Genomic DNA, 26,973 nt, shown 5'->3' on the forward strand with positions numbered 1-26,973 from the left:
GCGGGAGGGGAATGGCAAGGCCAAAATGGAAGGGGAAATCTTTTTCGAGGGCTCGACAATTTCTGCAATCGCAATCAAGCCGCAGCCCGCCCTTGACAGACGGCCGTGTGGCGCGCGGAGGCGACGGAGGGAAATGGGTTATCCAGTTTACCAGAGAGTAAGTTTGGGGTGGAGGAGAGCTGTTGTTTCTGGCTGGCTTTTGTCAATGGCGAGGCCATCGCCACGGGAATATGCTCGTACAAGTTGAAGCAAAGCCGCCGCCTGGGGCTGATGGCGCCGTGAAGCGTTCGATTCGCACGTCGCGATGCAGAGCGCTGCGATCGGTGCAATTGCAGCAGCATCAAGGCACGACGATGGAAATCAGGGTCTCACTCCCGGGGTGTGTGTTGCTAGCGAGGAGCCTGCTTTCGCGTCCCGGTGCACGGTGCAGAGCTGCAAGACGGCGTGTGGCTTTGTTTCGTTGCTTGTGCTTGTCGACAGGCCCAGTGGCCTTTCCCATCGCTACTGCAGCCTCGCGCTGGTGATGGAAGCCTAAAGTTGCAATCTGACCATTGAGGCGATGGTTTATCTGCTTGGTATCCTGGAGTAGCTGATAGTATTGCCCGTACAAGCAATAACTTGTGTTCGGGTCGGTTCAGATCATTTTCCCCTACATACCTCCTACCTACAGAAACACTCATTTTACACGCTGCTGCGTCTACAACAACGGGAATTACAGGCGCGGTTCGTCCCTCAGCAACTGGGCGCAGCGACAGCCTGCTGCCAGCAGCCCAAAACGCGCCAGCCGCCGCCATGACCTGAAGCCCTCAATCAGCAGTGAACTATCTACTGGGACTATCTGTGGTGTGTTACTCCTACATACTACTACTTAGTACCTTCTCGACTACCTACTCTCGCAAGTCACGGCGGAGTTCTGCTCGGTGGGTGTTCTCTTTACTTCCAGCCTCTCTCTGCTCGGCCCTCGTGCCCTCGCCTGGTCTGCTCCTGCTCCGGCAGCGCGTAAAAGTTCGCAAGATGGCGTGGTCCTGAGCGGCCTGCCGTTCCTCCACTGAGTGGGCGGCGCCATCCCGGCCAACCAGCGCCTTGCCGGGACGCAGGTCGCAAAGGTTTGGAGGGTGTAGATCTTGGTTTTGGGCTGGCATCGAGCAAACCGTTTCCTGGGGTCAGCCCTCGGAGCTAACTTGATCCGACACGCAATATTACTGGTCAGCATCTTTCTGTACGGGTACAGGCCGGATGCTGCTCTCCTCGCTCGCTCCCAGCCAGCTCCTCTGCTCTGTGCTCGTGTCGCCGCCAGATCCAGCGCCAACCTCGCAACTTCGAGCACCCCCGCGTGGGCGAAGAAACATGGCTGCGCATACGGATTACCCGCAGAGCCCTTTGAATACTTCCAGTTGTACTAACGAAGCCAACGACCACCGAATTGCATCCCATCACATCCATCACAGCAACAAAAACCATGCCTCTCCCGTGGGGTGATACCCTTGACCGGTCCCTCCACCAGCAGCTCGGCCAGGGGCCAGTCTCGATACAGGCTGCATTGTGGCGCCACTATGACGTTTCCTGCCAGAACAAATTCAAAGTCCAGAACTTATGGACCTTGCCCTGCAAGGGTTGGCCATGGGTCTGGACGGGCCTGTCTCGCATCGGCAAGGTGGTGGTGGTGGTGTGGCCCTGGCGCTCCATCGACGGCGGCCGGTACCAATTTCATGCTAGGCAGTGCGTTCCGTGTCTCCATCTTGGACCTCACGGGCGCTGGCTCCGACCCAACTGTTGACGGGAGTGCACCGCTGCACGGCACGGCATGGCATGGCATGGCATGGCATGGGGCTCACCGGCTTCAAGCGACGAGTCACGCCACCTTATTTCCTCTAATCATCCATCGCCAGCCTCCATTCCGTTCAACCACTGTTGAAGCAATGCTCACCCACCATTGAGATGGTGATAAGAGACGCATTTCGCACGGAGACCCTTACCGGTGGTCCTTCGCCGTTGGGCGCAAGGATGCATGATGAGCTCCCCGCAGAAGCATGGATCCGCCTCGTCTCCTACTCTGAAGGGCTCCCAAACTGGCCACAGCGGGTTTGCTGCCGCCTTCAGGCCACAAGGACGTGGGACCGTCGACTCGCAATCCGTCGAAGCGCTTCTTGCGCTTGTACTATCTAGAGGTAGGTACTGAACTTGTCCTGGGCTAGCGTCAGAACCTGCGAATCACGTGCCGGCCTCGCCGACATACGGCCCCACGGACAAACTCGCAGCCAAACGCACCGGCGCCGAAATGGGCTCCGCTTTACCAGGTCGAAATGCCTTTAGACGACGGTAAATTGGGAAGATGGTAAGGAGTCTGCCGAAGGAGGGGAGGACCCCGAATGCCTTTTTATCGCATTGTTCAAATTTGCCTTGCGCTATTGAATCTACTTCTCCTTCCTCTTTACCTACCTAAGCTCCTAACCCCTGGTCTGAGGTCAGTAGCGGGGTTATCAACGTCGACTTGTATCAGAAGTAGGGCCTGCATCTCGTCAGTATCCTTTCTATACACGTACCCCAAAGTTCCAAGCCTATTTCAACAGCTCTCACATGAAGAACACGCGGTACCACAGTCACGATGCCTTCTCTATGTCGTACAGATAGTCTTCTCTCAGCCCACACCCTGGGACCAGGCCGCCTTTCGATGTGGGCTAGCGGTGCAGTTCGTTGAGATCGGAGGGCAGCCGTTCGGATCTGAGACATGTCGTGGCTCGCGAATCTGGTCGTCGAATGGCAAAGACAACACAAAGGTCGCATCCTGATGCTCGGAAACGCCTCCCAGGAACCGCCCCGATTCGTCGGAGGCTCCCTCAGAAGGGAAAGCTTCTTCGAGAAGATGGAGCCGAGCAATTTGCAATACCATCGCAAAACTCTCAGAGAAGGCAAACGTCGCTATTTCGCATTCTGGCATCGTTCCCGCTGCCCGTTTGCCACATTCTGCCACCACTCGACCAGGGCATGGGCAGGACCCTTCTTGCGGCGATCGTCGATTTGCAGCCACTCGCCCGCCCGGACCATTGGTAGAGAGGAAATCCGGGGACGCTGGCGGCATCCAGAAGAAAAAAACAGCTTAACTGGACCGCTAAAGAATCGTTCCCATCGTCAAAACACACGGGCATCTCTGTTTCCTTCTTTCTTTGCCCCCACGCTATCTCGTATTACTACTACTACTAACATACTGATACTTGTCCTGTCCACCGACCATTGGAAGCTGCGTGTCCTGCAGCTTATTCAACCCGGGCATGATCTGGGAGGACGACAAGCTGCAGCTCAAGCCAAGCTTTCTGCCAACGGTCCCAGTCCCAGCAGTGCCACATGGCATGGTTTGGCCATATGCTCGGCGAATTGTAGGGCTGAAATGCATAGCACCAGGAACAGACAGCCCAGCTACTATCGCCATTGCCTTTGCCATTGCCTTTGCCACAATCACGCGCAGCGGATGACTTGGCAAGCTTGGATCCCTGTCAGTAGCGGCGTGCAAGACGGTAATACTGGGCAATGTGGCATTCTCTCCCACAGCACTGCCACACATGGAACTCGATCCGTGATATTCGTAATACGATGCCATGCGATGGAAAGAAGAACAGCGCCGCTTATCACATACAAAATAGAAGTGGCAGACCGGCGGTGTATTCTGTCCACTCCTTGGGTGCTTCTGTCTCTATCCTAATATATGCAGCTCCCCCATCTTATTCTATTCGTTCGTATCCTCTTTTGTATCGTGCCCGCGTAGTCTTTGTATCTGTCAGTCTTGCTTCTGTAGTCGTCTCTTCTTCGCTTCCTCCACCTCATATCATCATCATCATAAAATACCCCTTTTTTTACTCCTCAGCACTCCTCTTAAGGTCCTTTGCAAGGAGCGACTCGCCCGTCATGTCCTCAGGCTGAGGCAGCCCCATGGCAGCCAGAATGGTAGGGGCGACGTCGCCCAGGACACCACCCTGCTTCTTGAGGCTCCAGCCCTCGGGGGCATTGGCCATGATGAAGGGCACCTTGTTGGTGGTGTGGCTGGTCTTGGGCTTTCCGTCGGAGAACTTCATCTCCTCCGCGTTGCCGTGATCGGCGGTGATGAACAGAATGTAACCCTCCTTCTTGCAGGCTTCCAGAATCTTTCCGATGGCCTTGTCGGTGGCGGCACAGCCGACGATGGCGGCCTCGTAGACACCGGTGTGGCCCACCATGTCCGGAGGAGCAAAGTTGTTCATGACAAAGGGGAACCGCTGCTCTCCCAGACGCTTGACAACCTGGTCGGCAACCCCATCCGCAGACATCTCGGGAGCCTGGTCGTAGGTCGCAACCGACTTGTTGGAAGGCACAAGGTCCTGGTCCTGGTCACGGGTCTCGAGAGGGAAGACCTTCTCAACACCACCGTTGAAGAAGAAGGTGACGTGGGCGTACTTTTCCGTCTCGGCGATGTGGACCTGCTCCACGCCCTGCTTTCCGAGCCACTCGGCCAGGACGTTGTCCATCTTCTGGGGCTCAAAGGCGACGTCGAAGGGGTAATCAGTCTTGTAACGGGTCATGGTCACGAGCTTGTTGATCTTGGGGTAGGCGAAGTCGGGCAGGACAGATCGATCGACATCACCGAGCAGCTGGGTGATTTGTCGCGCACGATCGGATCGGTAGTTGAAGAAGAAGACGGTGTCGTCGTCTGGTCCACAAGTGTTAGCCCCTCGCTTCGAAACAAGTATATCCTAGCAAACTCACCCTTGATACGGCTCTCGTCACCACCGACGATGATGGGAGTGAGGAATTCATCCCTGTTGTTGTTGCCGTCCGTCTCATATCGTGCCTTCACAGTAGCGACGGGATCCTCGCTAGCCTCGCCCTCGCCCAGAACAAGGCCCTTGAGAGCGATCTCGACGCGCTCCCATCGCTTATCGCGGTCCATGGCGTAGTATCGGCCAACAACGGTGGCAATCTGGCCGAGGCCGAGCTCCTTGATGAAGTCGACCAGCTCCTGCATGTAGCCCGCGCCGGACTTGGGGTCGGTATCACGACCGTCGCCGAAGAAGTGGATGAAGACCTTGGGGACATTGTACTTCTTGGCGGCCTTGAGGAGGGCGTACAGGTGCTCCTGCTTCGAGTGCTGTGCAGCGTGTCAGTATTCTCCAGGGCATTAACCGGTCATTGTGAAGCGCCGAGCCACTTACAACACCACCGTGGGAAACCAGGCCGCAGAGGTGCAGGCGTCCGTTGCCCTTGGCCGCGCCCTCAAAGGTCTTCTTGATCGTCTCGTTGGAGTCGAACTCGCCCTTCTTGATAGTCTGGTCGATGCGGACGACGTCCTGCCAGACGACGCGACCGGCGCCAATGTTCAAGTGGCCGACCTCGGAGTTGCCCATCAGGCCCTCGGGCAGTCCGACAGCCAGCGACGAGGCCTCGAGCTCGGTGAAGCCCGTCTCGCTCTTGGAGAGCTCGTCCATGACGGGGGTCTCGGCGGCGGCAATGGCGTCGCCATCCTTGGGGCTCTCGTCGGAGGGGATGCCCCAGCCATCAATGACGACTGTGAGAGCGCAACAGCACAAGAATTAGCCACCCAAGCTCAAGATAGACCAGGACGAAGCAGCAGGCAAGGATACAGTCCGGGCGACGGGCGACGAGCCGATGCAGACTGCTGGAGGCGCCGAGTTGACGCGCCACAGGCCGTGACGGGGAATTGGCCGGGGGGGTCCAGAGCCAGAGCCGGAGGGAGAGGCATGGCGAGGCAACGGCTTATGCTGAGGTTGAGGTCGTCCAGAAGGGAAGGTATGGGGGAGATGGAGGAGACGAGGGAGACGTACTGAGGCAGGCCTTTTGCTCTGTCTTGGACATGGTGAGAGCGGGATCAACTACGATACAAGCTCAATTGGTATATCTGGCGGGATGAGAAGAAGTTGCAGAGAGTAGGATGTTGTTTAGGTGCGTGATTTGAGGGGGGGAGATGAAGTCAATCTTTTTGGCACGGCAGAACCTGAAAAACATCCCACCTGGACTAGAGACTTCGGATGGTGGGGTTGATGTTGATAGGCCTGCCAACCGCTATCGATGTCATCACCTACCTACCTTAGGTACTTATCGCTCGAGTTCTGCAGCAGAACCTGGAAGCTACAGCACGGCTGCGCTAAATCGAGCCCCCGTGCATCGGCCCGTTTTGCTCCCTGGCTGCTGCTCAGAGCTTTTGCTTTGCCGTGCTTTGCCGTGCTTTGCGTCCACTCTCCTCCGTCAACCGCCTTCAGACTAGAGCAAATTAGCTAGGGCATGCCGTTCGCAGCCTCGCCAGCCATTAAGGTTCATCGCCATTCTTTACACTCTTGAATTGGCGCCTCTCCGACACTCTTCTTGTCATAATAGTCGCATCTCCCGCAAACCTCCGATCCAGTCACCACAATCGTCGTCGATCGACTTTTTTGTCCACCACCAATATGGCTTCAGAACTGCCGGCGCTCGCCCTGCCGCCTACTCTGTCCCCAGACGACCTCGACGCCCTGTCCGAACTGTCCATTGTCCTCGCAAAGGTCCGCGCCGGCCTCCAGTCCTCGTCTGGCATCACAACAGGAGCTACGCCTGGTGGGCCAAGCAGCAACGGCCAACAGCTCTCCTTCAAGGACGTCCCGGGCGCTACAGACAAGCTCAAACACAAGCTGCAGCACGCCAGAGCCCAGGTTCGCGCACTGCCGGACATGGATCGCTCTATTGAAGAGCAAATGACCGAAATCAAGGAACTCGAAACACGGATCGGGTTGCAGCGGGCCTTGCTGGAGAAGCTTCGCGAGAACGGTGTACAGTTCAGCAAAGATGCGTACGCCGGTGGTGACAAAATGGAGCTGTGAAAGTTTTCTTGCATTCAGCTTCGTGAATGATATCGCGATATGTTTCATTTGAGCGGCTACTACGCTATCGGCTATACCTAACTACTTGCGGCTCGACAATGCAATAACCCGCTTCAATTTTCACCCATAGGTTACTTTGGCGGAATTCCAACCTTGGCCAGTACTTTCTCGACACCAATGCCCGGTTGTCCCGGCACAATTTTCGTCCACACTTCCTCGGAAAGCCTCTGGGCCTCGGAAAGGGTGGCCCAATTCGGACTCGGGGTAGTCTTCAGCCACTTGAAGTCATCAACCTGATCCCACTGATTCTCGATCGACTTGTCGGCCTCCGTCAGCTATATCAAGAGAGTCAGCACGGTGCAATCGCTCTACGAAGAACAAAGTCGTCGATAACAACCACGTACATAACACTCTGGCAAAGGAGCAAACCGCATGCCCGAACAGTCCTCGATAATGGGGTGGCTGGCGCAGTGCAAGTAGATATCAACGTTCTTGCAGTTATGAATGCGAACCTGCCGCGCCACAACGACGAGAATGCTGTTAGTCACGTTGTTGATATGGATGGGCCCGTTCACTCGGCCTGCCACAATGAGACATCTGTCGATATCCTTCAGTATAAGACCTGGGAATGGTGCGCCCTGGGCCGTGGGTATCGAAAGATCAATGACACAGTTTTTGAGATCCCGTAGACAGCCCGCTGCGGTGGCTCGCGATGCCGAAGACGGAAGGATGATATGGAGGCCGTTGTGTTCGGATATGTCAATACTCTGAGCGGCAGAGAAGCTGGGCTTTCGGATGGAAGAGAGATCTGGCTTGGCTAGCTCCTCATTGTAATTCTTGCCCGTGGATAACAAATCGCCCACAATACCCCGGTTCTCCTCCATCATGCTGCTCGCTGCCCCGGGGGCACTCGTTGGACTATGCGGACGTCGAGATAAGCTGCCCGGGTTCAACCGCGGATCGTTCTCTGGTGCGCCCATGTCGACATGGTCTGTTCCAGTGCGCCTAAACTGGAATCTCGTCTTGGGTGCAAACTTGGCAAGTGTCTCGTTAAGCTTATCTTGTAGGCCTTTGATTGCCTGTAGCACGAATCGCGGTCAGATCAGTCTCGCTTCTCTCATAACAAGAGCTTTCAAGGATGACAGACATCTGAATACTGGCGTCGGTCGTATGCAGGCGTGAACTCGGCGGCATCGGCAACTTCATTCTGGAGCTTGCTGATGCCGGCGAGGATGTTGTCTGTGGCATCTTGACGCTCGCCGCCGATGGAGGATAGATTTGTTAATTGAGCAATCTGGTCTTGGAGACCTGCGGAAGCAGAACAGAAAACCCGTCAGCATTTGTTGTGATGGTGGCGAACGCATGTTATGTGAGAAGAGAGCAGAGGCAAGGGCAAGGGCAAGGGCAGCCCACCTTCGACGCTGTCACGAAAGTGACGATAGAACTTTTCCTTTGGATCCATGGCTGAAGCAATCGTAGCGTTGATCCGATGGGTCCCCAATTGGCATGCAATTGAAGCGGACGATCAATGGCAGCCAGAAAATGTTTGGTAGCAGAGAGATGGGAGGAAAGAGGAGGGGAAATGAAACAAGAAGACGAGACTAGGATATTTATGCCGAGTTTCTCTTTCGAAGTGAATTCGGCTGGTGCTGCCTGGACAGAGCTCTCAAGGCAGCTGCGAATTGAATCGCTTGTGTCTCTTGACACCAACCTAGGGAGCAATGGCAAAGACAAGGTCAAAAAGTTAGTAGTCAGGTGGTCTTTCTCTCTGCAACGCAACACGCGATCGAACGAGGGCTCGGTGTTCAATTACACGGAGCTTGCCAGGAAAGGGGGACGAATGAGGAAGCGTAAAAGGTCCGGACAAAGTCAAGTCAGATGACAACTCTCGGTTTGGCGAATGACGCGACACCTGAGAAGCTTGAGAATTGAGTTTTGGGAAGGAAGAACAAAAGGTAGGAAAGGGAGCAGAAAAGTGGAAAGAATGTTGAGGGGAAGCTGTTGCAGAAATCCGTAACAAGAGGACCCTGGATGGAATCGATAGTTGACGTGCCGCTGCAGCAGGATGAGCGTCATGCGAAGGGACTGGAAAGATCGAAATGCAGGCAGGGATTAGATAATTTGGGACGCATCATGAGGGGTTCAACGTTGCTTACCTGTACTACTGGAGAGCTTGTGAGGGGCCAATTAAGAGCTGGGTTAGGGGATCTCATGCCGGTCGTTAGTGGGAAGCTATGGCGGTACAGACGTCATTTGCGGCTGAAGCTGGAGACTGAACGACGACAATCTCGGAGCTCATGTTGGGAGATTTGTTTGGGGTCTTGTTCATTATCCCGAGCTCATGTTACGGTGTGACAACATGTTTCACTGAATATGGAGAAGGAACAGAATAGATTACATACAGCTCAAGTAGATCACGAGGGTCGGTATGAGACGATGCAGTGCTTGCGAGGTGCGTGCAGTTTATTCGACTTGCACCGGGTATCCGAAGGAGAACCGTAACCTATAATACTACCGAAGCAATGAACCAACTTGACGCCCTCTTCTATTTGCCTGTTTTTTTGTCGTCGTGCCTTTCGACCCAAGCATTGAACCCCCCAAACGCCCAACAAAAAGATCCGCCAAAATCATGGATAAGCTAAGATAAAGAGAGCCAGCATAAGAAGAGTCTAACAAGTGAGAGGATTGAAATGGGAAAGGAGAATAAAAAGGGTTCAAGGAAGGAAGAGAAAAGGGTAGAAGTAAAAAGAGAGAAAGCAGCGGGACGTTTTCCCTTAACATGACCATTGAGTTTTGAAATGAAGGCTTATTTTACGCCGCAAATGCCTTATATACTCTTCTTTTCCCTGAGTGGCGAGAATATGTACCAGTGGACTGAAAACAGAAGCCGGATCCAGTTTGAACGCAAGACTCCGAATGAGATGCCGCTTGTCGTACAAGCTGCTATGCAATTGAGACTATTGATGCTTTTTTGTGTCGCTGGTTAATCCCATGGCAAAGGATCCCAGTCACCCTTACAGGCCTTGCAGGTCTGATTCCAAGCCGGGTTGCAAGCACATGTGTTCACCTGGGACAGAGTGTGCAACTGCGCCGGGTTGAGGTAGATGAGGTCGTCCGGAGTAATTGGTGACTCGGATGAGTACTTGTCCGTCTCAGTGGTTGGTGAAAAGTCAAAATCGCCCAGAATCTCGGCCGACGGGGTATTGAAGCCTGAATCCACGGACTGAGGATACAGGTCCGCATACTGTGGTGGCGGAGAGGTATGGAACATCCCGGTCATCTGCGTCGTCTCGGGAGTCCGGCCCTCAGGGCTTCCCTCAGGAGTCTGGCCCATGGCCAGAGGAGAAGGTGCCTGCGGAGGTGAAGTCGGTACAATGTGAGAAGCTCGGTCCATCCAGGGAGACTGCACCGGTAGGCTAGGAGTCCGTTCCACCATATGAGACGTAGATATCATGGGCAGAGAAAAGTGCCTTTGCACGTCAGGAGAGGAAACCATTTCGGATGTCTGCACCGGCGAATGCTGCAGCGCAGGCTGTGGCTGGTACCACTGTGTGCTCATGGTCTGGGTATTCATGGTCTGGGCCTGCTGCTCGTACTTGGGAAAGGATCGTGCAAAGAGCATGTTGATGGCACTCTGCCGCCATTCCTGGTCGGACGATGCTATCAGCTCGCACACCCGTTTGCCGGGGTCGGGCTGCGGACCGCCCGTCGAAGAAGGGACGCCCAGGACCTTGCGGCGATGCAGCTCGGGCTCCTCCTCTTCGTACATCTCCTCGTTCTCGACAATCTCGCGGGTGATCCGGAGTGCCTTTCCTGTCCGCTTCTTGTGTATCTCACTGGCATCCAAGGCAGATTTGAGTCGCGCATCCAAGTCCCGATCTCTCCGGCGCGAGGCAGCTATGAATGCTCGCTCTCTGTTCTCGTCATGCGATCGCCCCGACTTGGAAAGGTTAGCACGCCGCTTGTGGCTTTCTGACAGGCAATAGAAAATGAAAATGTACCTGGCGATTGTCCTTCTGCGGCCGCTCCAGCTTGATCCCGGACTCTGTCTTCTTAGTCATTTTCGTCCTATAGGTAAGGGCACTGTCGTTGAGAGCGTCGACCAAGTAGTGTGATGCGCAGCTCAAAGACTGCAAAGAGACGGCAATGATTAATGAATTGAACAACTAGTAGAGCGAATAATATAGTAAGATAAGGTAGTAGTAGGAACGCTTCGCGCCAGAGATGAAAATATCAGCTGCTGGTCGTACGAGCGAGAAGAGCTGGTGGGCTCCTGCGTGATGCGCTTGTGTGCTATTGGCGAGGGAGGACTGCCGCAAACAGACGAAAACGGAAAGTGAAGCCAAGCAGCCGCTGTGATTGTTCCTCGAAAGGGGACTAGATTATGAACAAGCTCGAGCCCGGTATCGACAAGGTGACGTATGCAGAGATGATTATCCAGGAGAGGAAGATGAAGCAGATGCGCTGGGGGGGACGAGGCATAGCTGCGAGCTTATACTATTTATTGTTCCCTCCCGGGCCGCGAGCCAGAAGATTCCCAGGCCCATCCTAAAGCGAAAAACCGCATGGCCGGGCTAGTGCTTCCACCTCGATCTGTAACTTTTGAATCCATCGGATTCTGGACGGGAGATCGCGATCTCGATGCGGAGAGACAGCCAGCCTGCTAGTGCTAGGGGGCGCGGCCAAGTACCACCCAGGTAGCCCGCTGTGGCGCCGGCCGTGAATCGAGCGGTTGCCGATGCTGGACTGCGTTCACGTAGGAGCGAACGCAGTCAGTGGCTTTAGCATTTCCTGTGCTGCTCGAGGTGTCGGTTGATAGATAGATATATCGATTCCAACATGTCGTGGCAAGTACTCGCCTCCCGTCTCGCTGTGCCTTGTGTAGCCGCCCTTGACGTTGGCGCTGCTGTTTTCGTCCATGCTGCCTTGGTTGATTTTCGTGCAAGCAGTGAGACCCAGGCGGAGGTGTCGCTTCTCCCTGCTTCTGCGCGCTTCTCCCCCTTTAGTTCCCACCGCAGCAGGTTCTTGTGAATTTTTCCAGCCGTCAAATGCCTTCCGATCGTGATATCGCACCTATCAACCGATGATCAAGCAGAGATAACAGCCAGCCACTGCGCGCAGGGCAGGGTTATAGGCACAACGGAGCTTCTGCTCCGCCCCCGTCGCAGCTGGCCACACCGCGGCGGTACTTGGCAGTACAAGCGCGGCTTAACAGCTGGCGCAGGGATCTGCGCTCCGAGAATTGCAGGATTTGGCAAACCTCCCCCCGCCAGCCATCCGCGCGCTAGACCCAATGGGAGCGCTCCGCATGACTGTCCACTTGCGTCAGAACGGACGGCCAAAGCTGTACCGGCTGGATGCAGCCCTCTGGCGACAGCCTCGACGGAAGCTCTTTTCCAGAAGCCACCTCCCGAGGAATGGGTCGTCTCCTATGTCACGCAGCAGCGCTCGGTGAAGCAAGCTTTGGGCTGTGCCTTTCCCTAGGGGATGGCGAACCGCGTGTGATTGGCCCGGGTCAATTGACGACCCTTAGCCGGAGATCCAACCTCCCGAAGATGCGCGCTTCAGCACTCTTTGTTTGGCCATCGACGCTACCAGATGGGAGGGCTTAAGCCATTGTTGCGGCCTGAGCCTAGGGATCGACGACTACGAAACATTTTCCGCGAGACACTCCATACCTTACCTGCGGCTGTTCTTTAGTCGCGAGCCGTGCCTTGCCTTCTCGATGCACGTAATGCTAGCATACATACAGATGGGAGCACGCCTCCTTACCAACGTCGACTTAGCTATACCCCTATACCCCATACTCGGTAGGTATGACACAATCCTCGTCGATAGTCTCCAGCATAAACAGATAGAGATTTACCTTCTTACCAATCTTGACTTCAGAATTTCGGTACCCCATACGCCATATGGTAGGTATGACATAATGCCCATCGATCTCCTCAGACACATGCACACGGCAATCACAGGGCCGATTGCCCTGCAGAAGCCAGCTACACGGCAGTCATCCTCGATCATCCTTGGCAGTGTCCTGTGAGCTCATTCATACCTCAGGTAGAAGAGCGGTAACGACGTCCCCTGGAGGAACTGTCTCAGACACGACAATACTTTTCCCTCTCTTCCTTGACTGAAGCCTAGGCCTGAGGTACTTTTGCTCTTCTTTCTATCTCTCCTACTTTTAATGATATATGTCACTATTTTCTAATTGACCACAGCAAGGTGTTTCTGCTCGTCGCTGCTGTTGAGAGGTTTGGTTCATTGACAGACTTGGTTCGCCCTCAACGCACTCGGCTCATTCGGTCGGTGGCATTGATGAATGAAACGCCCAACGTCCACCGCACGTGGTGGCTTCGCCTCTTTGTGTTCTCGATGAGTCCGTGCTTGTTCTACACATTCCCTCTTCCTCGCAGCGCCTCGCGTGAGTGACGTGCGTGGTGTTCTCATCAGCTGAAGCCACCAACAGAAGTACACGACCTACGAAACCTATCCATTGCAACCGAGGTTGAGCATCTGAACACGATCGGCCTTGATGAGCACTTGTTGAACGTAAGATACTCCACTGCAAAACATCGAAAGAGAAAGTTTCGCAGTTCTTTATGCAATTCGCTGATGAGCATTCGCGAATCATTTCTATGAAGAGAGAAGAGAGTTGCCATCCTAACTTATAGGGACATGGTGTTACCCTTTAGACTGCCAAGGTTCGAACTATTCACCCGAGATACACATGTGGCTGAATGATTAACTGTGACGATAGCCTCTTTATTCTCTTTCCCTATATTGATACCCAATAGTAATGCCCAGTAAGTTCAGGGTAGATCAGATGGAACGACGGTGCGTGAGTGAATAGTCTGGCTGGCGGTTATAACTGAGGTATGACCTCACGCGCCAAGACTGGGCCGGTCCGGGTGGGCTCTCCACTTATTTTAGCTGATCAGATGAAGTGGTATCACAGCTTGGATGATCAGCAACCCTTCTCCGAGGGACTGAACACCACGATGCGTCAAGTCCATTTACAGACGAAATTCCCAGGTACCAGGTTACCACTATAGTCTAGTAGTGTATTTCCTTAAACACCCTCATATAAAATCCTACTGCAGACTCGCACCGCAGCACATCAACTGATGCAGGTGCATACTCACGTGTCGCTCAACAGGGTTCGGCGTTCTGTATGCTTCACATATGAATAAGCATCCCAACGTTCGTGTTGGAAAGCCCGAGCAAAAAGAAAAAGAAAGAAAAAAAAGAAAAAAAGAAAAGATGAGGCCCCTTTATAAGGTAAGCGGACGCAGATGTATAAGGTCCTCTTCGCCCCCATTGCGCGCCGCATGCACGCTTATCAGTCCAAAGGGGAATTGTCTCGATCATTTGCAGAAGCGAGTGGTGGCATGCATGTGGCCTACTCGGGACACCCACGAGGTCCGGCGTTCCGGCTTGATCTCTCCGTCGGCGTTGTCTGCAGTGTTATCGCCAGCCAGAGCCTTGACCATGTGGGCTGATTGATTGGCCCGTCGCCAACTTCCGATGCAGGGCCTATCAGTGTTGCTACCTTAGCCGGCCGTCTTTGGCCTCCGAGCCAGATGCCGGGGAGTCGCGGATTTGGGGAAGAGAGAGAAAAACAGAGAAAAGGATAAAAACCATGGTAATAAGGAGAATAAGGGGCACAAAATATGCTGACCTATGGTATCATCTCCGGCAGCTTCTGGCCCTCTACTTTTCCAGTGCAGAGCCGATACTTTGAAGCGTCCATCTCTCTCGAAACCGTACCTATCGACGTTGTTGCCTCGATGTGCACCGCATCCAATCGCGGGATTCCATCCGGCACTGGAGCGCATCGCGGCTTGGCGCTGAGGCGGTTGCGGGCTGTTTAGTGGTTGCCGCTGCTGGGAGATCCCTGTCACCGGCGCTGAGCCAGCTAAGCAGGCCCCCTGTAATCCCCTGTGGTCCCTCCACGTCCCCTCCAAGGTCCCCTCTAAAGCCCCCCTTGTCCCTCCTCTGAGACGCCATGCCACGGACGGCTCCAGACTTTTTCCTTATGCTGGCCGGGGCCTGCGTGGCTTGCGAAGCCGATTTCCACTCTCTTCTCACCTGCTCTGCTCCAGGCCGGCGGAGGCATCAACTCTTTTTGCATCGCGCCCTTCTGGAGTCAACCGTCTTCTTATCACCGTCTGCAACTTCTGCGTCTTCTCGCTCACCAGGCAGAGGCGGCGCATATCGATTAGCCCAGGCCCCTCTTCTGCAGCGGTTCTTCCAGAAGCCCTCGCCTTGGCTGTCTTATCACTACCATGTCGTCATCACCGCCATCACCGCCTGCCGTTGCGACGCCCGAAGAGGGCCATAACGAGGGATCCAAGCTGCGGACCTTTCTGGGCATCTTGAGGAAGTATGTGAGACCCTTCAGACACCTTTGTCTTGATGCAATCTGCACGCTCGAAGGCGGCTTCGTCGCACTGCGATGCTAGAGGCGAAATCGGCGGTAAAGGCCTGGTGGGGCATCTGAGCCTCGACAGAGAAGCATCGCTTTCGACGAAGTTCTCCAACGAGCCGTGCAAATTGAGTCTGGCTGGATGGGTGCAGCCAACTCGAGAGCGACAGCATGCTGACGCCGGCTTTTCAGATTCATCGGAGTTACCGACCTCGCCTCTGTTCGATTCTCCCTCCCCTCGCAGCTCCTCGAGCCGACGCCGAATCTAGAGTACTGGACCTACCTCGATGCGCCCAACGCCTTCGTCGCCATCGGCACATCCGATGAGCCGCTCGATCGGATGCTTGAAGTGATTCGCTTCTGGCTCACAAAAGATCTCAAATACGCAAAGGGAAAGCCCTGCAAGCCGTACAACTCATGTCTCGGCGAGTTCTTTAGAGTGAGCCCAGTCCCATTCTCCAATCCTAGACACTGTGCCGGATCTACGATCGGCCCTGTGAGGCGGTCCATATCGCTAACGCTTGTGCTTGTTGCAGTGCAACTGGGAGACGGAAGATAATGCTCCCAGGATAAATACTCTCGAGCTTCAAACCCCTGGATCCAGCTCGAGCTCCATCAAGGGAGCGGCCGCCAAGAGCGAGAACAGCTCTTCCTCGGTGTCCTTGTCCGTTCCTCAACATGGCACGGCTTCGAACGAGGCGGGCCAGCTCCTCCGAATCTCATACCTTACTGAACAGACATCACATCACCCCCCAGTCAGCGCCTTCTATGTCACCTGTCCCGAAAAGGGCATCACCGCCAGAGGCTTTGATCAGATCACTGCCAAGTTCACTGGCACTTCTGTCAAGGTCCTCCCTGGCGAGCACAACTCGGGCATCTTCATCACCCTGGAGAAGAGGGATAACGAGACCTACCAGCTGACGCATCCCGCTGCCCATCTCGGCGGCCTCTTCCGCGGAACTTTGAGCGTATCGGTGAGCGAGATGGCCTACATTACTTGCCCTGATACCAAGATCAAGGCCATCCTTCACTACGTCGAAGAAGGGTGGTTGGGCCGGACAACCAACAAAATTGATGGTGTCATCTTTAAATACGACCCCGAGAACGACGACAAGACCCGAGTTCAGGATGTCCCGGATGAGGATGTCCTGGCTAGGCTGAGTGGCCCCTGGAAGGAGAGGGTTGTCTTTTCATTGGGCCCCAGACCCATGGTATGTCTTCTTATCCTTGCCAATGCATACGCGAGTAGCTGACTTTGTTTGCCATCAGAAAAACGTCCCTCCCGAAGAACAGCATGTTATCATTGACATTCTCCCTTTGAACGTTGCTCCCAAGGTCTTGCCTCCGAAGGAGTCTATGCTTCCCAACGAGTCACTTCGCCTGTGGGGTGGCGTCACCGACGCGATCCTTTCTAAGCAATTCTCCAAGGCAACTGAACTCAAGGTTGCCCTGGAGGAGGCCCAGCGCGAGAAGGCTCGGAAGCGGGAGCAAAACAACGAGACGTGGAAGCCCGTCTTCTTCGAGCACAGCGTCGGCAACGGCGGCAAGCCCGACCTTAACGATAAGGGGAAGCAGGTTCTAGAGCGCGCCCAAAAGGGCGACTGGAACCTCGAGGGCATCCTATAGAAGTGTAAGTGACACAACAAGGAAGAAGGGCAGATAAGAGAAGGCGAGAATTTGGAAAGGCTACTGCACATTTTGGATGGAATGAGGAAATTTGGGATGATCATCATATATACATATACCACGCGGGTTGCATTGGCCTATACGCATAGATTGTGTTCACAACACACTAAGATTATTCCTTTCTTTTCAAGTTATTTTTGGGACAATTTGCTTTCAACTTGTTCGATTGGCCTTTTCCCCCGGGGTTTATTGGCCTTCGGATGCTGGTGTTACGTTGCGTTTAGTATAGGTGCAATACTGTAGCTAAGAGATAGGCAGATTGACATATGATACTACGAACCACAGATCATGAAAATAACACCAGCGTTTATGATGTTCTCTGTGATATCATTTCGTACCTAGTCGGGCAGCATTGGCCCAATATATATATAATACATGAGTGAGGAAATTTCCCTAACAAAGTTTTTTCTATCGTCACAAGGCATTCGTTTCCTCCAAGTTCATCGTTTTTGACAAAAGACCGTAACCCAAACAACCGACGTTAAACTATACATTTTTCTCCCCTCTTGTCATAATTTTTTTGCTTCTTTCATCGTCCCTTTAGGCATCAACAAAAGTGCGGACGTTCTTGAGCCAGCGGAGGTACTCCTGCTGCTCCTTGACATCGACGTAGTCGGGCACGAACGCGGCCAGCGTCTCGTTGATGCCGCGCTCCTCGAGGAAGCGCTCCATGAGGACCTGCAGGTCCTCGTCGAGGCTGCCAAAGGGCGGGCCGGGGTAGACGTCGGCGCGCTTCTGGGCGGCCTCGGGGGAGTCGATGCGGGCGACGGTGGCGTCCTCGTAGAAGAACATGTTGTCGACGACGATGTCGCCGTCGCGGGCGGTGGCGTCGATGTTGAGGGCGCCGGCCGTCTTGCCGGGCTTCTCGATGAGGATGGAGAGGTTGATGGGGGCGCCGGCATCCTCGTCGACGTCCTCGTCGACGTCCTCGTCGCCCTCGAGGTCGTGCTCGGGGTTCTGCTGCTTGTCGGACTGGAGGGACTCCTCGGGGAGGTCGTCCTCGTCGAAGAGGTTGTCCTCGGCGTAGGGGTCGAAGTTGGTGATGTCGGCGATGGAGAAGCTGATGGTGATTCTGCAAGGGAATTAGTCAGTCAGACTTTGTCCAACAATTTGGGGGTGCTGCTGTGTATGTTTCACAAACTCACTTCTCCTCTCCGTAGTTGCGGATCAGCTTGACGACTTCCTGGCCGGGGGTGTCGACCAGCTCAAAGGGGCTGTTGTCGAGGAAGTCCTTGATGCTCGCGGGCTGCTGCTCGTTGGCCTTGATGTCCTCCTCGATCTGGATCTCGCTCTCCAGCTTGGCGGAGAGGGCCTCGTCGACCTCGACGTCCTCCTCCTTGCTGCTCCGGCGCACGGTCGTTGAGAAGGCGGCGGCGCGGGTCGGCAGCAGGGCCTTGACGGCGGCGGGGGTTCTGGTAAGGCTGGGGCGGGCGATGGCGGAGGAGCGCAGGGAAGCGCCGGCGGCCGCACGGCTGATGGTCCGCGGGGCGGCGCGGGTGAGGGCTCTGACGGAGAACATTGTGATTGATGCTGCTCTGTTGGTGGAATGTAACGAAGAAAGATTGAGGAATGAGGAATGAGGAATGAGGATATGGATGTGAAGAGATGGGGTTTGCTTGAGTGGGATGATGTATGTATGTAGTTGAAAGCTATGAGGTAGCGCCACTCAACTTTTTTTTTTCTTCGATTTTTTTCCAAGCTGGGGACCATTGGATGGAGCTCTACCCACCAGCTTTGCGCCGGTTGCCCCACGTGACTGACGTACTGGAATGCAAGCACTTTAGCTCTATCAGATGGCTTCAAGCATCTTTTGGATACGAAGCAGTGAGGCAGGATTAATATTGAAGGTTTGGCCATATTCAGGTCATTTGATGGGAAATAATCAAGTAGTTGGATCAATTGAAGGTCTGGCTCTATGTGTCTGCCTACCAGCTATATGCTAATTCAGGCTCAATCTCATTTCATGTGAGCGTGGGGTAGAGGCGTGCGGCACAGCTATTGTGCTGACTGCGGTGTCGCCCAAGCCTGCATCGCTGATAGGGACATTCGTTTGATTGTCATCAGGTATCTTGAATCACAATGCAGTGGTGCCTGCATAGCGCATCTGCAGTCTCTTGTCTGACCGTGAACTAGTCGCCCGAATGACTCCAAGGGGGCAAGATATGCGTGATAGTAAGGATGAACCTTGATTCCTTGGGTGGCATTTCCGAGAGGCGACATCCACGTATTGTTTCTTGTACCACATGTAGAGACCATGTGTCTTTGGTCCAGGTCTCCTGTCTGGTAGTCATTCACCCTCACTAGGGCGGCATAGACACACGATATGCATGTACATCACCGAGAACTTTGTGTGAAGAGCTTAAGAGAGCAGGAATCTCTCAAACCAGAGCTTTGGAAGGTAGCTCAGATTTGCGAACATTGCCTGCAGCTGTAACTTTAACCCAAGGGAGGGTGGCAAGATAGGCCCAGGCGCCTTCCCAAGCGTCCAAGAGCTTGACGCTCTGGGCCGTTGTGATATCGGGAATCACTGTGAAGCGGTCAGTCGGACGATCCCCCAGAACGAGAGCCCTGACCAGAATTAACTCACGAAATCCTGCCTCATACTCTTTCTCGAGAGCGGCAATCTTGATCTTCAGGAGATCTTCCTTGGTGCTAGGGGGCCGTCCAGCCCGGCGAGTCTTCTTCACAGCATCGTACTCCTCATCGTACTGATGGACATATCTTTTCACAAGTTCAGCATCAGCTCATAGGACCGTTCAAGATGATGTGAGCAATACTCACTCATGGATAAGCGCCTGGATGGCGGGCACTTCAAGCGGTTCCGAGCCTTGCTCTCTCACTTTCTGCTGGAAAAATGTGACTCGCTCCACTATGCAATGGGTTAGATGTGTCCCAGCAACAGATTCGTCTCATTCCCGGGTTGCATACCGATGGGCTGTTCCCTCTTGCTCCTCGCCGCAGCAAGCTTCTCCAGCCTCTGGTCTCTTACACCGGCCTTGTGCAGTCTCAGAGTGTCTCTGGACTTTTCATGCAGTGCGTTGACCTGTCCATTGCGCTTCTTGGAAATTTGCTTGCGGGTTTTCTGAAGTGTGCTGGGCATTTTCGGTGATAGTTTCCTCTTCTCGTCGCTTTGATCTGATGTCTGGTCTGTTGTGTTGCTTCTCAATTGCAAGCTTTCCTTCGTCTTGTCGCTGGTTCGTGATGGCCAAAGTCAAGGTTTTCCTTTGAGACGGGCAGGGGTGTAGTCCTCGATTAGGCAAGGGCTGAGGTTGAGAGCCGCGACGGCTATAGCTCGGATAAAGCCATAACTGCCGGCGACATCAAACGGCCTTTGTGCGTGTAAGCCTACAATTCTTTGCTGGAAACTCAACGGTTGTGTATTTGAATGAAAGAATCAACCCTTTACTCTCCCCGGCAGTCGGTGATCCATACTAGAGAGATGTCTTTCGATATTGGCGGCACATGAACATGGCTAAGACATGATGAACTTGTACTTTTGTCCAATTTCCATCGCCTTGCTCCCGCCCCGCGATCTAAAGTGCCACCTCTTGTGTACTGTACATGTACCGTTAAGACGGACAACAATGCCTTGTTTTCATGACTCGCATCCTGATATCCCACGCAAATTCAACCCATTGCCCAATTGATAGTCTCGATGAATTATTTCGTCAATACGTTATTTTATCCTTTCCATTCCCATGATAACAGTGCCCTCGCACCGGAGTCATTCAGTACATTCCGAAAAGTAAACAGACCGCTAGCCGCCTGGTTGCCAGGCCAATCTTGCCGGCTCAGGCATTTTAACCCACGCCAACAGCGCTATGACACGCGCTCCAGGCCCATTAAACCCCCCGGCGCGTCTTGTCTCAGCGGCTACAGAGCCATAAGCCCGTTAGGTTAGCCGAGATGCATGGAACTTGAACCTGCACAGGCGTGAACCTCGTCCGCTACAACCCGCCTCAGCTGCTACACCAACAAGACGTGCCTCCTCTGCCGCTCCTCTGTCCGCCCAGGCCGCCTCGCCGACGCGTGAGCCCGTCTTCCTACAGCCGTATCAACGCCTCTCTCGACGTGCCTGGCGTCTGTTGCGGCCTCGTGCTCAGCAGCCGCGTCACGGGGCTCAGCGGTCGATATATGGGCACCTTTGCTGCTGGATCGTGAAGCGATCGGGGGAGTTGATTGGGGCCTTTCGTGGCAGAAGCCATTGGAGACTTGCTAACTGCATCTTTGGACTTGGTGAGCCTTGAGGGCGGGTGCTCATAATGGGTGTAGCAGGTAAGGATAGAAGCATCATTCGGTTGCAGATGGCCCGTGATCATATCCGCTTGATATCGGTGGGTTCTTGTGTTGACTCTGCCAACAGGGCTTCTACCAATCCTCAAGTCTATTCAGAGGCCAACGGAGCTGAAGAAATACGAGGGCGAGACCCTGGCCGTTGACGGCTACGGATGGCTGCACCGCGCTGCCTATTCCTGTGCTGTCGAGCTGGGTCAGGGCAAACCTACCAAAAAGTAAGACCAGGACACTAGACTGCGGGTGATTGGGGGCGGTTCACTGACGGCATCTTTCCAGGTTCATCAATGGGGCTATGCACCGAGTCAAGATGCTGAAGCATTTTGGTGTCACGCCCTACATGGTATTTGACGGCGATTTCCTCCCTAGCAAGGCCGCTACAGAAGCTTCTCGAGCCAAGAAGCGAGAGGAGAAGCTCAAGCTTGCCAACGAGTACCTGAAAGCCGGGAAGCCCTCCCAGGCAGCGCAAGAGTTCCAGAAATGCATCGACATTACTCCTGAAATGGCGTCCGCCCTGATTCAGCAGCTGAAAAAGATGGATATCCCCTACGTCGTGGCCCCCTACGAGGCAGATGCTCAACTTGTCTACCTTGAGCGTCACGGTTTCGTCAGTGGAATCATCTCAGACGATTCGGATTTGTTGGTCTTCGGGGCAAAGCGACTGCTGACCAAGCTGGACCAGTATGGAAACTGCATTGAGATCAATCGACGAGATTTCTGTGCCTGCCGCGAGATTTCCTTGACTGGTTGGAGCGATACCGAGTTTCGACGAATGGCCATCATGAGCGGCTGCGATTATCTCAATGGACTCCCAGGTGTAGGGCTCAAAACAGCATACCGGATGCTGCGAAAGACCAAATCTCCCGAACGCATTGTCCGCTTGCTGCAGTTGGACGGCAAGCGGATATCAGAGAACTATCTAACTCTGTTCTACCAGGCGGAACTCACTTTTCTACACCAGTGGGTATTCTGCCCTACCAAGAAAGAGTTGGTCCATCTCACGGAGCTGGACGGGACGCGCACGGCTGAGGAAATGCCCTTTATCGGAGCCTACGTCGAGCCGGAGATGGCTCGCAAGATCGCAAGTGGCGACGTCAACCCCATCACGAAGCTGCCGATCATTATGCCGATTTCGCCTTCCAAGCGGAGGCATTCTCAGAGTGCTGCAGCCACAGACGCTCCTACTCGCCCGCAATCCAAGCCCATCAATTCATATTTCAATGGTCATTATCGGATACCTATGGGCGAGATGGATGCCAACTGCTTCTCTGTTGACCCTCAGCGAATTTCGCAAATTACCGAAGGGGGTGCCATTCCACGAGTGTTTCCATTACCGAGGCCATACATACCCGGATCGCAACAGTCGGGGCAGCCCGTAAACGATGGCGCGGATAGCCATGCGCCAACACAGGCCGTTCCACGTACCTCACCTCGTTTGTATCGACGTCGAACTGAGCCAATCACGAACCTCTTGGCAAGTGTCTCAGGCAGCCCCGCACCCCAGGCAGAGGCCTCGGTCAGGCCTTCAAAGAAAGCTCGCCTGTGTGACGACTCGCTTGATGTTGACGTAGATGGTTCTCCCAAGAAGAGTCGCTTCTTCCCTGCCCAGAAAGCGGCTAGGAGGAGCCCACGGAAGGCCAAGAGCGATGCGTATCTGCTGTTATCGGACGACTCTCTGGATGAAGCGCTCAGTAACTTGCCTGACATTGAAGGCTGGGCATCTGGGCCACCGTCCAAGAGAGTGTCAATATTTTCCGATAAGAAAAAGGAGCTCCCTCCCAGCCATCCCGGAGGCACTGGCAGTCAACAAGATTCTACCCGGACGGACACTAGTCAGCTGGAGCGCAGTCAACAGGAGACGAGTCAACCCTCAAATACAAGCCAGGAAACAGGACTCACTTCTCTAGACGCCAGCCAGCAGGAAACCCTCGATGTCATTCCCGAATCTCCGGTCGATGCTTCTACGCCTCTTCCAAAGTTGCCAGACTCGACACCCCAAGCCACCTGCACTCCTCCCCGATCAAATTTAACACGCTTTGCCTATTTCTCTACCTCTTCAGATACTCCAACATCGAGTGTGTCGCAACATTCGTCGGTCTTCAGTGCAAAATCCACAGCGTCCACCGCGCCGTCGACAGCTCGATCAAGGCAGACGCCCCTGCAACGGATGAGAGCGTGGGCTTTGAAGGGCCCGACAACCCCACAGGTGAACGCTTTGCGGAAATCTGCAGATAAGAAGCAGGCGGTCACAGAGCCGGTCGACCCTGCGCTTGTCCCTCTTCCCAAGGTAGACTTGGACGAAATGGACGCCCTGAATAAAGCATGCGGAAGCGAGGACCAAATTATTCCCGATAGCGACGGGGAAGAGGAGGATGAGGACGCTGAGGAGATCCAGCTGCCTACCAAAAAGCTCAACCTCGCGCGTTTCGCCTATTCTTAGGAGCCGTTGCGTTCTCTCGAATGCCATCGGCATTTTTTTTCCTTATCCACCTACACCTACCTACCTGCCTCCCTCCTTGCCGACATACCTACAAACTCATCAAACACATTGGGAGCTGCTGTTTGCGGTCAAAGTTTAATGTGTGAATGATGTCAGACATGCAGGCGTTTGCTTCAGGACTTATGACGTTGTCACCGTCGAGGTTTTCGGCGCTTGGGACCACATCTCCCTTTTTCCATTTATTTCATGTTGTATCTGGAAATTGCGAGTTGAGTGGCCTGTGGAACCGGTGTGTTTGTATTACTCTGCGTTGTTGGGGGCTTCATATTTGCTCCTGGTCCAACTTTGTCAAAGATCTCCCCCTTTGGGAGTTATTGTTTTTTTGTTACGAAGTATGAAGAATGTGTTGTTTTTGTTAAGGCTAGGGAACATGGGATGACGACATTGGGCAACTGGAAATGAATAGCAGAATAGTGGCAAAAGGCATGAATGGATAGGTAGTCTTAGGTAGATACTAGATGGATACATCATTGAATGTCAAGAGTTCATTCCATTGCTCAATCATTGCCTATCTCGAACGACAAATAGTCACTGTGGATGTATGATTGAAGGCTGATGTATTTTTCTTTTGCGCTGTTGACTTGGTATAGTATGTATACATGCTCTTTACGCTAACAGCCTCAAAAATACCAATATAAAACCCGAAATATCAATGGGGGAAAGGGGGTCCTGCAAAATTCCGTTTCTCCATCATCCATAGCTCTCCTCCTCCCACAGATCGCGGTGCTATCGTCGACGTGGAAACATCCTCGTATTCTAAGCAAGTGCATGCTCCAGCCATTACGCTGAAAGAGAACAAGCTCCGTATATACTGTATACATGACTTGGGGAAAACAGAGGACGAGAGGTCGCAGACCATGAGAGGATAAGGGAAGAAGAAAAGAAAGAAAACTGGGCAGGAAAAGGCATAAACAGCCATGTAAAACCACAGAACCCATCCGTCCTCATATACCGTGTCCGTCGCCGCAAACGCCGTGGTGAAGTCGTTGAAAATCGTTAAGAGAGCATTACACTACCAAGTCTATACTCGAGGGAAAAAAGGAGCGAACATTATTGTCGCTGGATGCAGTCGCCTAACGAGTGGCGCATTTTATCGCTGATGGAATGAGAACGTGAGCCAGCTCGCTCTATAACGGTATCGCACTATGCCGAGCATGCATACGCATCATGCGCAAGCGAGTCCTTGCCCCTGGCCGGTGGATAGAGGCGTTGAGTCAAGTGTAAACGGGTAACACAAATCGGTTTGTGGGGTCGATTCGTCTCGCCCACCTCTTATAAGCTGCGAGGAGGACTCCAAAAGCGAAAGTCGTTCGCGCCTCAAGATGGGCATGACGATTGATACCAACACCCATCGCAAACCACATGTTGTCAGATCTCCTCAGCCAGGGCCGTCGCATTGCTTTCAACGTTTGTTAAGCAACACAGTTGATCCGGTCATCAGGTCGGCATTAAAGGTCCATTTGGCTATAGGCTGTGGTCAGTGGAGATTCGCAGAAGTAAGGCGGCCGGGGTTGCTGTCTTACCCTTTGCAAGGTTCTCAGCAGTGTCCTCGAGCAAGATGACGCGTCTTTTGTTACAATAAGACGTCTTATCCATGATATCAACCTTGAGCTTCGGGTCGGCCAGCTCCTGGATGGGCTTCTCAAACATCTCGGAGAGATTCTCGACGGCCATTTCAAGATCCTTCTGGTTGTCCTCGAAGATCTCCGTCAGGTTGTTCTTGGCGAGGTAGAAAGCGAAAGCGTATGTCCATTTGAGAGTCTGCCTGCATGTCTGGAGCGCCTGCGAGGCCGAGTTAAGATACTGCACTTCGATCCAAGACATGCCCGACGTGGTTTGAAGCTGCACCATCTTCTTCTCCGTCTTCTGTGCAATGTCCTTGTCGAGCTTTGCGGACTGCTCGTGGTTGGCGTATCGATTGTAGTAATGCAAGTAGCGCTCCAGGGACGTGCGAGACTTGGTCTGCGCATCTCTAGCTTCGGCTCCGCTCTTCTCCTCGTACCTGTTGCAGTTGTACCAGCTCGTGCCGTGCTCGGACCAGAGACCCATGCACATCCAGCAGAACTCATACTTGCACTTCCGGCAGGTCATGTGGTTGCATCCACCGTTCTTCTCAATCGTCGAGCTGCACTTGGGGCACTCCTTTGTGTGTGCCGAGATCCAGTTGGCCGTCTCTGAATCGTCGGCACACTTCTTGAGCCATCGCTTCACCAGGTCGCAGGGCGCTGGCTGATGGTCGGGGTTCGGGCACCCAAAGCAGAACCTGTAGCCACAGTTGCACTCGACGGTCGGGACGATCTTATCCAAGTCCTTCTTCTTCACGCCGCATTCAATGGCATTAGGGCAATCCGGGGCGGGGCACCACTTGAAGGTGTCCTTGTCCTCCACGTATGTGCGGTTGAGCAGTTCGTGGTAGCGGTCCGTTAGCTCGGGCGTAACAAGGAGGTCCAGGGACCGTGCATCCAGAATGCGACCACACCCATCCGAGGGGCACTGGATTCTGGCAGACTCCCCTTCGTCCTGGATCTTTTGGGTGAGGTAGTGTCGGTAACAGTCGACGCAGTAACGGTGGCCGCACTTCATGGCAAAGGTCTGCAGGCCCTCCTCATCCTCACAGCAGATGTCGCAGACAAATCCGGGAACTGCCTGTAACTTTGGCTGCGAGGCGGAGTTGCTGCTCAGCCCGGCGGCTTCGAGGACCTTCTCCGGCCGGTCCATGTAGTCTTCCAGTAATCGCTCCTTGTTCCATCGGAAGTGGCGCAACAATATAGCGGCATCCTCCTTGCTCATGTCAAGAATCATATTCACGTCACTCATCATGTCCTCTTGCTGGCGCCGGATGTCGGAAGGCTCGTAGACTTTGAACGACACCGAGTGTGCAGCAACTTTCTTCTTGTCCATGTCTTTCGCCGAGAGGCCGAAATCGGGATCGGGCTCGTCAAAGTCATCCTCGTCGAAGTCTACATCACCAAGAGCATGGATTAGTAAGGCTGACAGGCAGGTACCCGAAAGGGCCGATCAAGGGACAGGCAGAAAGGACTCACCTTCAGCACCAGAGACTTCGTCTCCGCTGTCGTCGGGCATGATCTCATCACCACTAGACATGGGAGACATGTACTCTTCCTCGGAGTCCATTTCTCTGGAGGTGACGGGCGTGGGGGGTGCGGCAGGGACACCAGCTGAGGCGACGATCCTCTTTTGGGGAGGGTTATTGGTGTGATCAGATGGGA

At 54.0% G+C, this 26,973-nt stretch overlaps 10 protein-coding genes across 10 annotated transcripts; 4 read left to right on the forward strand and 6 right to left on the reverse strand.

The window, feature by feature from the left end:
- Positions 1–3,848: 3,848 nt before the first annotated feature.
- BBK36DRAFT_1136685 (phosphoglycerate mutase) lies at positions 3,849–6,038 on the reverse strand (the record flags this gene model as incomplete). The annotated part of the gene is made up of 5 exons (XM_024893068.1): positions 5,811–6,038; positions 5,773–5,774; positions 5,181–5,531; positions 4,735–5,116; positions 3,849–4,678 (listed from the first exon to the last, which is right to left on the reverse strand). Exons 1-5 carry the CDS (start codon positions 5,839–5,841, stop codon positions 3,849–3,851), a joined length of 1,596 nt encoding a protein of 531 aa, XP_024745300.1. The 5' UTR covers positions 5,842–6,038.
- A 414-nt stretch (positions 6,039–6,452) lies between these two features.
- On the forward strand, positions 6,453–6,839 carry BBK36DRAFT_1092806 (hypothetical protein; the record flags this gene model as incomplete). Its single annotated transcript, XM_024889039.1, has 1 exon — positions 6,453–6,839. A coding segment is annotated over one exon (387 nt), but the record flags the coding sequence as incomplete, so codon positions are not given.
- A 131-nt stretch (positions 6,840–6,970) lies between these two features.
- On the reverse strand, positions 6,971–8,301 carry BBK36DRAFT_1163522 (TBCC-domain-containing protein; the record flags this gene model as incomplete). The annotated part of the gene is made up of 4 exons (XM_024894546.1): positions 6,971–7,174; positions 7,244–7,918; positions 7,987–8,147; positions 8,253–8,301. 4 exons carry the CDS (start codon positions 8,299–8,301, stop codon positions 6,971–6,973), a joined length of 1,089 nt encoding a protein of 362 aa, XP_024745302.1.
- A 1,521-nt stretch (positions 8,302–9,822) lies between these two features.
- BBK36DRAFT_1189904 (hypothetical protein) lies at positions 9,823–10,900 on the reverse strand (the record flags this gene model as incomplete). Its single annotated transcript, XM_024896643.1, has 2 exons — positions 9,823–10,779; positions 10,841–10,900. The coding sequence occupies 2 exons, from the start codon at positions 10,898–10,900 to the stop codon at positions 9,823–9,825; spliced, it is 1,017 nt and encodes a 338-aa protein (XP_024745303.1).
- Positions 10,901–12,768: 1,868 nt separating this feature from the next.
- BBK36DRAFT_24060 (hypothetical protein) lies at positions 12,769–14,025 on the forward strand (the record flags this gene model as incomplete). The annotated part of the gene is made up of 4 exons (XM_024897976.1): positions 12,769–12,875; positions 13,058–13,260; positions 13,634–13,642; positions 13,940–14,025. The coding sequence occupies 4 exons, from the start codon at positions 12,769–12,771 to the stop codon at positions 14,023–14,025; spliced, it is 405 nt and encodes a 134-aa protein (XP_024745304.1).
- Positions 14,026–15,124: 1,099 nt separating this feature from the next.
- Positions 15,125–16,890, forward strand: BBK36DRAFT_24061 (hypothetical protein; the record flags this gene model as incomplete). The annotated part of the gene is made up of 4 exons (XM_024897977.1): positions 15,125–15,222; positions 15,457–15,703; positions 15,801–16,475; positions 16,534–16,890. 4 exons carry the CDS (start codon positions 15,125–15,127, stop codon positions 16,888–16,890), a joined length of 1,377 nt encoding a protein of 458 aa, XP_024745305.1.
- Positions 16,891–17,490: 600 nt separating this feature from the next.
- BBK36DRAFT_1173048 (mitochondrial glyco protein) lies at positions 17,491–18,469 on the reverse strand (the record flags this gene model as incomplete). The annotated part of the gene is made up of 2 exons (XM_024895820.1): positions 17,491–18,022; positions 18,096–18,469. The coding sequence occupies 2 exons, from the start codon at positions 18,467–18,469 to the stop codon at positions 17,491–17,493; spliced, it is 906 nt and encodes a 301-aa protein (XP_024745306.1).
- An 859-nt stretch (positions 18,470–19,328) lies between these two features.
- BBK36DRAFT_1173049 (hypothetical protein) lies at positions 19,329–20,050 on the reverse strand (the record flags this gene model as incomplete). Its single annotated transcript, XM_024895821.1, has 4 exons — positions 19,329–19,477; positions 19,538–19,671; positions 19,732–19,819; positions 19,879–20,050. 4 exons carry the CDS (start codon positions 20,048–20,050, stop codon positions 19,329–19,331), a joined length of 543 nt encoding a protein of 180 aa, XP_024745307.1.
- Positions 20,051–21,212: 1,162 nt separating this feature from the next.
- BBK36DRAFT_1189911 (nuclease-like protein) lies at positions 21,213–23,683 on the forward strand (the record flags this gene model as incomplete). Its single annotated transcript, XM_024896644.1, has 5 exons — positions 21,213–21,225; positions 21,314–21,461; positions 21,523–23,220; positions 23,304–23,418; positions 23,450–23,683. 5 exons carry the CDS (start codon positions 21,213–21,215, stop codon positions 23,681–23,683), a joined length of 2,208 nt encoding a protein of 735 aa, XP_024745308.1.
- A 1,462-nt stretch (positions 23,684–25,145) lies between these two features.
- Positions 25,146–26,952, reverse strand: BBK36DRAFT_1189917 (hypothetical protein; the record flags this gene model as incomplete). The annotated part of the gene is made up of 3 exons (XM_024896645.1): positions 26,788–26,952; positions 25,267–26,703; positions 25,146–25,207 (listed from the first exon to the last, which is right to left on the reverse strand). The coding sequence occupies exons 1-3, from the start codon at positions 26,876–26,878 to the stop codon at positions 25,146–25,148; spliced, it is 1,590 nt and encodes a 529-aa protein (XP_024745309.1). The 5' UTR covers positions 26,879–26,952.
- Positions 26,953–26,973: the final 21 nt, after the last annotated feature.

The sequence above is a fragment of the Trichoderma citrinoviride genome (genome assembly GCF_003025115.1).
Source record: "Trichoderma citrinoviride strain TUCIM 6016 unplaced genomic scaffold BBK36scaffold_20, whole genome shotgun sequence".
Lineage (NCBI taxonomy): Eukaryota > Fungi > Ascomycota > Sordariomycetes > Hypocreales > Hypocreaceae > Trichoderma > Trichoderma citrinoviride.